The sequence below is a fragment of the Raphanus sativus genome, chromosome 8 (genome assembly GCF_000801105.2).
Source record: "Raphanus sativus cultivar WK10039 chromosome 8, ASM80110v3, whole genome shotgun sequence".
Classification (NCBI taxonomy): domain Eukaryota; kingdom Viridiplantae; phylum Streptophyta; class Magnoliopsida; order Brassicales; family Brassicaceae; genus Raphanus; species Raphanus sativus.
The window spans coordinates 3282799-3295006 of NC_079518.1; the positions used below are offsets into that span (position 1 = coordinate 3282799).

A 12208-nucleotide genomic window follows, 5' to 3' on the forward strand; every position below is an offset into this window, starting at 1 on the left:
TGGTTCTAACAAGCTTTATCGTGTTACCCAAAATGCTAATAAATAAAAACATGAGAAAGTTTCAAACCACAAGCTTAAAAGTGACGACACTGATTTTGTCAGAGAGATAAAGTACAAATGGGCGTAACTTGTCCGCCACTACAGACTTGCGTGTCATGTCTCCAGATCTGCATGCAAAACCAATCCATTAACATACCTCCACGTGTTACTCTCTGTCACGTCTCTCCAAAAAACGTTTACTACCAACCAAACCTTCTTGTTGACGGTAAAGAATCGCCGACGTGCCCATCCTTTATTTATCCGATTTCACTAATTTTTTTTATCATCTTCCCATTGCGGCTCGAGTCTTGTTTTATTTTTAGTATAACGAGAGAAGAGGAACTTCTGTTTCTTTGCAGATTTTCATTTTTTAATTTCCTTTTAGTCGTTTTTTTCCTAGAAAACTTATTGTTTTAGTGTTCTTGTGGGGGACAAAACCATGCAGAGAATCGTCGACGACGCTCTCGCTGTCACAAAGGAGTGAGTTCCTCTCTTGCTTGGTTCTTCCATCTGTTACTGCATGTTTAGTGATCTCTGATCTGGTTTATTATTCACGTTTATTCATCTCTGATTCTAAACAATACATTGAGAGTGGTTTCGTAGTTGAGACAAAGACTACAACATCCTCCAGCTTATATTTTTACATTATTCTTGAGAGATTTAGTGGTTAATTAATAGTTACTGATTATCACAGTTTAATAACATCTTTACAGTGATTGTCTTTGTTTTAGTAAGTTTATTTTGAAGCTTGTCTATTTGCTTTTGGTGCTAATTGTAGGAGGAGGCGTATGTCTATCAAACTATGGTTTTGGCTAATGTTTTGGGTTTCTAATGCAGGTCAGTGAAAACTTTGACATATGAGTCATTGAACAACTTTGCAAGATTCATAAATGGAGTATCTGCACTTCTCCTGACTCTTATTCCTGGAAAGGCCAGTGTTCTTGAAGGTCTTCAAGGATGGGAACTAAGGCCTACTCCACGTGGACCTCGATTACCACGCTGGATGCTTAAGTATCTATATAAACCTCTTTGAACCTTTCTTTTTATATGCCTTAATAATTCTTATGCAATGCTTACTTACTTGCAGTGGAGTCTCTTCTTTCAACCGCTTCATCCACGAGCTATCTCTGGACTCTGACACTTCCAGCTTGGAGTATTCCTCTCTAGAAGATGAAGAAGAATTAGAAGAAGAGAGTGATGGTATCTCCACGCCTCCATCACCCTTGTCTCAAACCTCACTCCGCTCTTGGGCTAGCCTTCCTGAATATTACGAAAGCCATTGGACAGACTGGATAACCTTCATGGTCTGGTTGGTTTTGCTACCCGCCAGGATCCTTCTATGGGTGCCGTTTTATCTTTTACGCCTTCTTTGCAGACAAGATCATTCTCCTATGAATATGATGAGCCCAAGAAGAAGGTACAGACGTTCTTCTAGAGTACCTATCCCGGGGAAAGAGCACCACGTCCCTAACCGAACTACAGATAGAAGACGTGGCGTCATTGAGGATCTTCAGCTTGGTACTGAGATCCTTATAGAAGCAGTGTTTGACTTCTTTCACAAGGCGGCACATCTTCTTCTTTCTCCATCAGAAGCCTTTGGGATAGTCTCATCATGGTTCTCTTCTAAAGGAGACTGCTACGATGATGGTGATGTTTGGGATGATGATGAAGAAGTCGTGCAGACTTACACTCTAGGAGACGAGGATTCATCTCTTACGGAAAGAAGTGTGACGACGAGCTTATACAATACAGATACTAGGACTTGTCAAGATGTCATAACAGAGCTTGGGTATCCATATGAAGCTATTCGTGTTGTTACTTCTGATGGATATGGTCTTATCTTAGAAAGGATACCAAGGTATATCTATATAAACTCTATCATGTTCCTCTAAGATGTATTCAATAACTTCCTCTTTATGGCTTTTCCAGACGAGATGCGAGGAAGGCTGTTTACTTGCAGCATGGTGCTTTGGATTCTTCAATGGGGTTAGTTTTCACAGTCTATGATGAACTTTTGTTGCCTCTCTATCTCATCTGTTCTTTTTATTCTTCAGATGGGTATCAAATGGAGTTGTTGGCTCTCCAGCCTTTGCTGCTTATGATCAAGGTACTCTTTGTGATACATGTCTTGTAGTGATTAACAATATGTTTCATTCTGTTATTTTGCTTGTCAGGCTATGATGTTTACCTAGGGAACTTCCGCGGTCTAGTTTCAAGAGAGCATGTGAACAAAAACATCTCCTCAAGAGAGTAAGACTTGCTTCTTTTATGGATCTTGTTTCTTGTCTACTTCTTTGTTGATGAATAATACTAAACAAACTGCAGCTTCTGGAGCTACTCCATCAACGAGCATGCAAGAGAGGACATCCCAGCAATGATAGAGAAGATCCACGAGATCAAAACCTCAGAACTGAGACTCTACCAGCCTAACGTGGAAGAAGTAGCAAAAGAGGAGCAGCCTTACAAGCTCTGCCTTCTCTCCCACAGTCTAGGCTGTGCTGCTGTTCTGATGTACGTAATCACCCGTAGGATCGAAGAGAAACCTCACAGACTCTCTAGACTGATCCTTCTCTCTCCCGCCGGGTTCCACGAGGACTCCAACCTGTTCTTCACGTTGATAGAGCACTCCTTCCTCCTCCTGGGTCCGGTGCTATCCAGGATCTTTCCAGCTTTCTACATCCCCACAAGATTCTTCAGGATGCTTTTCAACAAGTTAGCTCGTGACTTCCACAACTACCCTGCCGTCGGTGGACTGGTCCAGACATTGATGAGTTATGTAGTCGGTGGAGATAGCTCTAACTGGCTTGGAGTCATCGGTTTGCCTCACTACAACATGGACGACATGCCTGCTATATCCTTCCGCGTGGCTCTGCACCTTGCTCAGATCAAACGTAGCAAGAAGTTCAAGATGTTTGACTACGGTTCCCTTCAAGCCAACATGGAGGTTTACGGGTCTCCTGAGCCGCTTGATCTTGGAGAGTTTTACGGGTTGATAGACGTACCTGTGGACTTGGTGGCCGGGAAGAAAGATAAAGTGATTAGACCTTCGATGGTTAGGAAACATTACAGGGTGATGAGAGACTCAGGCGTTGCTGATGTTTCCTACAATGAGTTCGAGTATGCTCATTTGGATTTTACCTTCTCTCACCGTGAAGAGCTTTTGGCTTATGTGATGTCGAGGTTGCTGCTAGTGGAGCCGACGAAGACTCAGCCTGTTCATAAGAAGGGGTTGAAGCTGAAGAAGAAAATGGAATCAGCCAAAACGAAAAAATAGGGTTTTATAGTGTTGTCTTGTTTTGTAATGTTCTTTTTTTTGTTTCATGAGATTTGCTTAGAACAGTGTTTGTATAGACTCTATAAATGTCAAGTGTCACTTTCCATAACAAGTAACTCATGGAAGTAGAGATTACAATACAAAAAGGGAGAGACTGATATTTATACAAACGTTGTATGTTACAACTAATGTAAGAGAGAGTATGTATGTATGAGGTTTTTCTACAGAACGACATATAATACACCTATACTTTATAATGCTGATTCAGACGAATAAAAGGATTCAGCAAACACACATCAAAAGTTCAGTATGGTGAAAAAAAAAAAAGGGATGAATGTTTGGAGCATCACACAACCTCAGATCCTACTCTCGAACATTAGACACAGTCAAACGTCGTATACAGGTAGTCGTTCTTCGATGGTTATACGACATACTGGACACTTTTTACACTTGTCTGAACAGAGACTGCAACAAAACAGAAGGCACAGATAAGCTTTTCAAACTTTCTACACCCTCCATTAAGTATGGACTTGATGAGATCTATTTATATCGATGACCTCATATTTACTAGTTTCTTTATATAGTAATTTCTAGATGAATCACGAGTGATAAATGCATACCTGCAGAGAACACGGTGTCTACATGGAAGCAGTACCAAACTGATTTCTCTTTCAAAGCAAACCCTACACAGCACTTTCTCCTGGAGTAAAGACAGATTCGGAACAGTATTAAGCCAAAAAGGAAAGAGAAACCAATAAAAGAAACATCACAGGTAATAATGAATACACAGGAGTAGGCATGAAAAAACTTTACATTTTGCAGTCTTTCATATTCTTGCTGGCTGAATTTTGTAATCTCGGTTTGTTCACCAAGAGCGGCTTGAAGTCTCCACACCTACAGGGTATCAAATTAATATCAAATGTAAACAACACTAAGCAGCAGGTGGAACTAAAAGACACAAGACTAGACAACAATAAGAACCTAAAGCTAATATCATCGTTGAGTTACCTCTTCAGCAAGATCTTCCTTTGGCATTTTCTTGACTATCTCAGGCGGATGACCACTGAAGGTATTGTAACTGCACAAGTATATTATCATCAATCGTCACAATGTCCAGTAATTGGTAAACTATATATAGAAAGTTGGATTATATACTAACCCAGATTCTCCATCAATGTAAAGTCGAGATTGTTCCTCCCTGCTTCCTTCATCAATGGACCACCAACCTAATAGCCTGAGCAAGTAACTTTGTTTTAAGTATATAATTCTTTTTTTATAGATTAAACCATTCTGAGAAAAAAACAGGCAAAACGTGCTTTGTCACCTGGAACCATGGTGCAAGAAACCCAAGCAATCGTGTGCTCTTGATGAAAATCTAAAATAGAATCCTGGTCCAGCTTCTCCACGTAGTAAGACGACGATCTTCTCTATTAGCTTAGATGCAGCAAAGAGAACACCAAGGCCTTGCAGTAAGAAAAGTGGAGAAAACAAGACTGGGAGTGATATATCCTTAGCTCTCTCAGGAGTCCCCTGAAAATCCAAACCATCAGCCTTTTTTAGTAATGTCCAAATGGTAAGACAAAGAAACATGTGATGGTGTGTACCTCTAGATGCATGCAAAGGACAACTTGAAATACAATGACGGGAATTTTCAACATGTGACCGCCGATATCTTGTAGACTACAGAACCTATCTTGGTGCCTATCCTCTTCTGGGGCAGCAACGAGGCCACTGTTCCAGTCAAGATATCTTACAGTGGAAGAAGACGACCCCGTTTCTCTGGCGGCACGTGAGCTTCTATGGATCACGGGGTTGGACCATTTTGTACAGACAAGAAAAGCAAAGCACTCGGCAATTCTGCAGGCAAAACATTTTTCGTACATATATCATTTTCATGAGCATATTCCCAGCAGCCACAAAACTACTTAAACAAAGAAAGACAAAGCAATACCCAATATTTATAAATAAATCCCACCAGCTGAGAGCAGCTATATCACCTGTGTATTCGAAACAAAACAAAACAAGGAGGAGCTGATAAGAATGGAATGGAACACAATAACATTTTATGAGGTTTCAGTAGACGGAGATCAAGTAAGGAAACCATTCGAGAGAGACGTAATATTACCAGAAAGCTTTAGGATGGTGAAGAACGTAGCAGCCAACGTGAAGACCATGGAAACAGCAACCCAGAAATGCTGCAGGCAACAAGGACGATTACAGATATTTGATCAAATGGTTCTGCTTTCTCGTTTCATGAATTGATACTCTCAAGCCTTAAGATAATTAAAGAAACACACGTGGAACTTACAGGAAGTGCCTCCCATATTGCTTCATCATTCGTGCTGTCGTCATCACCTGGCATCAATGCTCGACACATTCTGAAGACAAAGCTTGCAGTTAGTTATTAGGAACTTCAAATTTATATGATTACAGTTTGGTAGTAACTTAAACATTAAACGTTGCAATACCTCAGATTGTCTATGAGTATGGTTACTTCAAATGCCAATAACGGTAGAGATGCGACTTTCAGACTCACAGCTGGTGGCCAGCTACCTGCCATTTACGATAGAGATGTCACAATCTGATGCAATGAGAGAAAATGAATAACAATCCTTTGAAAAGAATCAAACTCTTTTATATGATGTTCCCGAACTTAACCATACGTATTGGTAGCAAGATGAAACTTTGATTAACCATAAATTCAATATGTTCACATGCCAAAGAAACTAGATCACTAGAGGCTTAAAAACACTACAACCCATACAAACCCCAGGCAGGCATGTGACATTTGAAGGTAGAGCTTATATTTTACCATAAGAACTCTCGAGGTATATACAGAGGAGCAATTCGAATGCTACAAGCAAAGGTGTGGCTACAACAGCATGACATGGAGCCCACTGTACAAAAACAAAAAGGGATCATAAACATAGTGTAGTATTATCATTAGGATTTTCTGGAAATATCATAAGAAGGACTTCGAGAAATAGTTTGCTATAAAGGGAGGTAAGTAAAAAAAGAAGGGGGAATACATGACGGTTACGGGGAGCAACAGGAGCAGGAAGGGAGAACCTTCCTCTTGCAACAACTGCATGAAAACCCCACAGCGGCAAAAATACCATCCTACATAAACAGAAACACTCATAAGTGCAGGCAGTACCTTTAAAGTATGCAATCTACTGTCTTTAATAGAAAATACATACATACATACATACATACATACATGAGTTTTCAAAAGCTGCAACAACTTTGTTATTGATGTGAGAGTTTTTTGTTTTGTTTTCTATTGACTATTAGCAGCGAACAGAGACAAGCAATTTCAATTTGTTTTATAGGAAAGGAACTGACTTTCAATCATATCAACGAAACTAGGGCCTCCTGTGAACAAACAAAAAAAGAAAAAAAGATACTTTCCGTAGAGAATAACAAACAAAAACCTTCCTTTCTATTGGAGTCAGAGAGACAATCTCTAGCTTCAAAAAATAGAAAAAGGTCAAAACTTTCAATCGGGTAGATGATCGTGTGCCATCAAAAATGAAAATTGAAACAGAACCAATCAAAAACTGAATCATGCACACAATTTCAGACAATAGAGAGCGATTACAGAGAGAGGGAGAGGGGAACTGACCACCATGAGGAGGAGAGGGTGTGATCGAGCTTAAGAACCAAGAAGAGGGTGAAACAGAAGAGTAAAGTATGAGCCGACAAGGCTTGTATCGACTTCAGCACTCTCCTACAACTCATTATCCCTTGTCTTTAACGAAAATTTATGTCTTTGAAACCATCTCTGTGATAAAAAAAAATCTCAAAGCTTTCTGTTCTCTCTCTCTCTGGTCGAGAAATGCCGCACTGTTGTAATGGACCCCTCTCCCTCTCTCTCTATCTCTGCTTCTTCTCCTTCCTTTTCGTCTTTCTCTCTTCCTCCCTCGTCGTTTTTCTTTTCTTTTATTATATTTTATTTGCCCTTCAGATTCCTTTTACTTTCTCTCTTTTTTTAAGCTTTGCTTGCACGCCATTATTGAAACGCAAACGCGCTTATGTCATTTTCGTCTGTCTTGACATTAATTAAATTATTTGAAGATTGATGATTATAGTGGACCCGCTCGGATTAAAAGGGAAACAAGAGATTAATGTTGAGTTAGGTAACTGCTTCAAACCTATAGAGTGGTTTCAAACACTATTATCGTATTAATGATATGGCCCGCATTAACACGATCTCTCATGCTCCTTTTTGTTTATTTCGTTTTATTCTTTCGCAAGTCGTGACTTATCCAAATACTGTATACAGGCAAATAAAGCATAACATAATAATACTCAAATTTATTTTAAACAAAATGTGTTTTAAATACTTTTCCTTTCGAAAGTCGTGACTTATCTACAAACGATATATTTCTATGATTGTGACATGAAACATAACAGTTGCATTTAGATATCTGGCAATTTGAATTGAGGCCATATATTTTCTACATGTGTGGGGTCAGGGGCGGTTGAAATACAAGAGGTCCTAAACAAAAAAAAAATGGAGTCCATATTATATGACTAAAGATATATAATACAAACAAAAAGTGATAAATAAGAAAACATAAAAAAATTAAGTCAGGGTAGAGATAGAAACGAAAAAAATAAAGTTTATATAAAATTAAATTTATCTATGTGAAATACAATCTCATGACGGTTATAAGTTTTTATTATTATATTTTTCTGTTTTCAATTTTGATATTATTTTCTTTCTTATAAATATTCCAAAATTTAGTTATATTGAAAAATAGTTTAAAATTGAAACCATAAAAAAGTGGAAATCATAGGTCTATATTTTATTTCGATGTGCTAAAGAAACTTATGTTTAAAATAGATAAATTATATTTAATCTTACGTTATAAATAATGTAAAAACAACGTCTTAGAACATTTCTTACTCATGATTAATTTTCGGTTTATAATAATAATTAGAATTAAATTTATTATGATATATATTATCATTACTATTCTTTTATAAAGAAAGAATAATATTTTTACTCTATATTTAGAGACTGTTATTGTATATAATACATTAAAGCATATTTCATTTCTATTATAGAATTCCTTTTAAAAATAATAAAAAATAATAAAATGTACTGGAGATTATTTTATAACACTTTGAAAGCTTGACCACTGTTCTAAATATTTAGAACAGTGGTCAAGCTTTCAAAGTGTTATAAAATAATCTCCAGTACATTTTAGTAAATACTGAGGATAAATTAATACAATACAACAACCTGTATAATTAGAGATTAACACGTAACAACAGTACAGCGTTGATGGTGCTAATAATAGTAGTATTAAAATCTGAGCAATAATACTGGCACAATTTCTTCTTTTTTTGGTCAATCTGACAAACGTTCAACGGACACTTGCAGTGAATCTTGTCTTCTTTTGGATAATAAAGTGAATATTTCTTTTTGTCGAGGGTAAAGTGAATCTTGTATATAATTTTTTTTCAAGTGAAATCATTCAGTGAATCTTGTATATAGTTATATTCAAGTGAAATCATTCAGTGAAATCATCCTGACCACTACCTTTGTTTTCAACCATCTACACACACACTAATCAATAAGGGAAATGGAGTTAGCTGGAGTTTAACAAGAAAGAAAGACCACACTTAACATTTTGACCAAAAAAAAAAGAAAGACCACACTGATGTTGCATACAGAAGAGCAGTAAAAAAAAAAACAAATGCATAAGAAATTGGCTCTCTTTTTTTTAATTGCAGGGCCTTTCTCTCTGTCCGATTAATACCTTTCATTGGTGTGGGTATTTCAGCCCATCAGGTTTGTTTTGTCTATTTCATTAGTAGGCTTTATGTTGTTGTAACCCATTATTGTGGGCCTTTGTTCCAGTTTTTTAATTTGATGATATTTATGGATTTTCCATTTTAACTGCATATGGAAATATATATATTTTAAAAAAAAAAATCATTGTTTTCCACGGTCATTGCTTCCTCGTCAGCTTTCGAACCCGCATCGAGAGAGAAATGTCAAGCAGAGAAGAAAAAAACCCAAACGGAATCTGCAAAAACATTCCAAATCTCATCTCCTCCTTCGTCGACGCCTTCGTTGACTACTCCTTCTCCGGCACCTTCCCGCCACACGACCCCACTCCAAATCACGAGACTCCGCAGACGCGCTTCGAGAAACCTGACCGCCTCGTCGCGATCGGCGATCTCCACGGCGACCTCGAGAAATCCAAGCAAGCATTCCGCCTCGCCGGACTAATCAATTCGTCAGACCAATGGACAGGCGGATCCACCATGGTCGTCCAAGTCGGCGACGTGCTCGACCGCGGCGGAGATGAGCTGAAGATCCTCTACTTCCTCGAGAGGCTGAAGCGAGAGGCGGAGAGAGACGGAGGCAAGATCCTGACGATGAACGGGAACCACGAGATCATGAACGTGGAAGGCGACTTCAGGTACGTCACCGAGAAAGGCTTAGAGGAAGTTAGGATCTGGCTAGATTGGTATTGCTTAGGGAACGAGATGAAGAATCTGTGCAGAGGACTCGAGAATAAAGTCAAAGATCCTTACGAAGGGATCCCCACGTGCTTCCCACGTGCTAAACCTGAATCCTTCAAAGGGATTAGAGCTAGGATCGCCGCATTGAGACCTGGAGGTCCCGTCGCCAAGAGGTTCTTGAGTGGGAACCAGACGGTTGCTGTTGTTGGGGACTCGGTGTTTGTTCACGGAGGTCTTTTGGCTGAGCATGTAGAGTATGGACTCGAGAGGATTAACGAGGAGGTTACGGGTTGGATTAGAGGAGGAAGGGGAGGAGGGAGGTATGCGCCTGTGTATTGTAGAGGAGGGAACTCTGTGGTGTGGTTGAGGAAGTTTTCAGATGAGAGGCCTCATAAGTGTGATTGTTCGGCGCTTGAGCATGCGCTTTCGAGTATTCCTGGGGTTAAGAGGATGATCATGGGGCATACGATACAGGACGGTGGGATCAACGGTGTTTGTGAGGATAGAGCTATTAGGATCGATGTGGGGATGTCCAAGGGGTGTTCGGATGGGCTGCCTGAGGTTTTGGAGATACGTAAGGACTCTGGTGTGCGGATAGTTACGTCGAATCCGTTGTATAAGGAGAAGGGTGATGATGGTAAAATGGGTCTCGGGTTGTTGGTACCAGCTCAACATGTTCCTAAGCAAGTGGAAGTCAAAGCTTAAACTAAGTTGATATTCTCTGTTTAGATGATTGATTCCTTTTTGCTAGTGAAACAGTATTGGATTCTTTGTATGAACATCAGCAGATTCTTGTGCTCTTCTTGGAGCATTATTGTGGTTTCCATTTATCAGAAAGTATAGACTATGTTTGTTGTAACTCAAAGATATCTGGTTAAAGATGAACTCTTTGAATCGTTCCTTGTACTGTTCACGCGAATGCAACCAGTTGAATCTGTTAGAAATATACATAAAAAGGGTTATGAGCTATCTATTTACTATTTTATTAAATGGAAGTCATCCCTATTGGTATGTTATATTTTTGCCACTGAACCTATTTTTAAATAGTCTTATTTAATTATACAACAGTAACTATTTTGAGGAGTTATAATAGAAAATACAAAGAAAACAGTTTATTTTACGGGATTTCATTTAATTGGTGTCCCTGCGTTTTGTAAAAAACAACCGCAATCTCCGTTTTTTCGACGCAGAGATTCCACAGCGTCACAGATCTCCGTGAATTTTAGGTCGCGGTGCTGTTAGCGTCTATTCTATAAACACTGAAAAGGAGGATTCATTCACAATAAAAGTCGTGTCCTTTGTATTTTCTTCGACGTCGGAAGCTGCGGCAGCGTCGACCAAAAGAACACGGCTACTAGCTAATGCTATATCACCTTGTTATTTTTTTTTCTTTCATTTCTTATTTATGTTTGTTGCAATAATATAATAAGTAGCAACAAAAATAAGAGGTTTCTTCACTAAATCAAACTTCAGTCCTAACATCTAAACGTTTAATAATTAGTGTGAATACACTTACATATTTGCATGTACATTTTAAATTTCTAGTTTTCCATATCTAAAAATAATTAAAATTTTGTGTGTACAAATTGATGTTGTTTGAGTTATTAGTATGATAATATATAGTTATAATATTTTTTCCAAAAATTGTTCATTTGTATGCACATTTTAAATTTCAGATTATATCCCATTAACTGTTGCTTTTTAATGTTTATACAAAAATGATAGATAAGATAATCCTATTTACCCTAATTAACAAAACATAAGGTCTTCCACAAGTACAATTTATAATTATTAATAATATTTAACAAATCATGTGTATCTCATGAAAATAAAACAAATATTATTTAACTTTTGTAAATACATCAATGAAAATATATCCACATTCGGGTCAACGTTTAGTGTCAAATTCATTTCAAATCTTTGCATCCCTAATGTCAATGTAATTGCATGTTGTTTATCCAAGTCTAATCATGTCAAAAGAGTTCAACTAGAAGTCCATGATGGAGATTATCTCAGTATTTGATCTACCAAAAAAAATGTATATCAGTTTCTACATAAATCAGATTTAAATGAGCTGTAATGGTAAAATAATAAAGAATTCTTAGAATTAAAATAAATGGAATGATAAGAATATTATACAGTAAAAAATGAATAAAGCTAAGTTGATGAATGTTTCCATTAACTTTTATTTTTAAATTTTAGATTTTGGTTTCAAATTTAAATTTTTAAATTTTTGTTTTTGATTTTCAACTTTTGGTCTGGCTTTATAGTTTTTAGATTTTGGTTTTGCTGTATTTTAAGTTATTTTATAAAATAATCAATATATTATTTTAACATAATAAAATAATTAGCATATAAAATATTTTAAAATTGCCGTTAAAATCATCGCCTAAATGTAACTACTAACGCACG

General features: G+C 37.5%; 3 protein-coding genes across 3 annotated transcripts; 2 read left to right on the forward strand and 1 right to left on the reverse strand.

The window, feature by feature from the left end:
• Window positions 1-290: 290 nt before the first annotated feature.
• Window positions 291-3443, forward strand: LOC108822834 (uncharacterized). Its single transcript, XM_018596017.2, has 7 exons — window positions 291-519; window positions 877-1050; window positions 1127-1897; window positions 1969-2025; window positions 2094-2146; window positions 2214-2289; window positions 2365-3443. The coding sequence occupies exons 1-7, from the start codon at window positions 479-481 to the stop codon at window positions 3311-3313; spliced, it is 2121 nt and encodes a 706-aa protein (XP_018451519.1). The 5' UTR covers window positions 291-478; the 3' UTR covers window positions 3314-3443.
• Window positions 3444-3451: 8 nt separating this feature from the next.
• Window positions 3452-7266, reverse strand: LOC108822835 (uncharacterized). Its single transcript, XM_018596018.2, has 14 exons — window positions 6939-7266; window positions 6343-6433; window positions 6126-6210; window positions 5782-5866; window positions 5622-5691; window positions 5439-5508; window positions 5265-5310; window positions 4918-5170; window positions 4638-4843; window positions 4473-4547; window positions 4322-4391; window positions 4127-4207; window positions 3934-4013; window positions 3452-3778 (listed from the first exon to the last, which is right to left on the reverse strand). The coding sequence occupies exons 1-14, from the start codon at window positions 7052-7054 to the stop codon at window positions 3700-3702; spliced, it is 1407 nt and encodes a 468-aa protein (XP_018451520.1). The 5' UTR covers window positions 7055-7266; the 3' UTR covers window positions 3452-3699.
• Window positions 7267-9259: 1993 nt separating this feature from the next.
• Window positions 9260-10696, forward strand: LOC108818854 (shewanella-like protein phosphatase 2). The gene has a single exon (XM_018591800.2). It carries the CDS (start codon window positions 9320-9322, stop codon window positions 10499-10501), a length of 1182 nt encoding a protein of 393 aa, XP_018447302.1. The 5' UTR covers window positions 9260-9319; the 3' UTR covers window positions 10502-10696.
• Window positions 10697-12208: the final 1512 nt, after the last annotated feature.

What these genes read in the sequence shown, in the direction of transcription:
- LOC108822834 (XM_018596017.2), top strand. Translation starts at nt 479, where the DNA reads ATGCAGAGAATCGTCGACGACGCTCTCGCTGTCACAAAGGA. An exon ending in ATCTTAGAAAGGATACCAAG is followed by an intron (nt 1,898 to 1,968) that starts GTATATCTATAT and finishes TGGCTTTTCCAG; the next exon opens with ACGAGATGCGAGGAAGGCTG. An exon ending in CTTTGCTGCTTATGATCAAG is followed by an intron (nt 2,147 to 2,213) that starts GTACTCTTTGTG and finishes TTTGCTTGTCAG; the next exon opens with GCTATGATGTTTACCTAGGG.
- LOC108822835 (XM_018596018.2), bottom strand. Translation starts at nt 7,054, where the DNA reads ATGAGTTGTAGGAGAGTGCTGAAGTCGATACAAGCCTTGTCGGCTCAT. An exon ending in ACCCTCTCCTCCTCATGGTG is followed by an intron (nt 6,434 to 6,938) that starts GTCAGTTCCCCT and finishes CTGTTTATGTAG; the next exon opens with GATGGTATTTTTGCCGCTGT. An exon ending in CACCATCCTAAAGCTTTCTG is followed by an intron (nt 5,311 to 5,438) that starts GTAATATTACGT and finishes TCGAATACACAG; the next exon opens with GTGATATAGCTGCTCTCAGC.
- LOC108818854 (XM_018591800.2), top strand. Translation starts at nt 9,320, where the DNA reads ATGTCAAGCAGAGAAGAAAAAAACCCAAACGGAATCTGCAAAAACATT.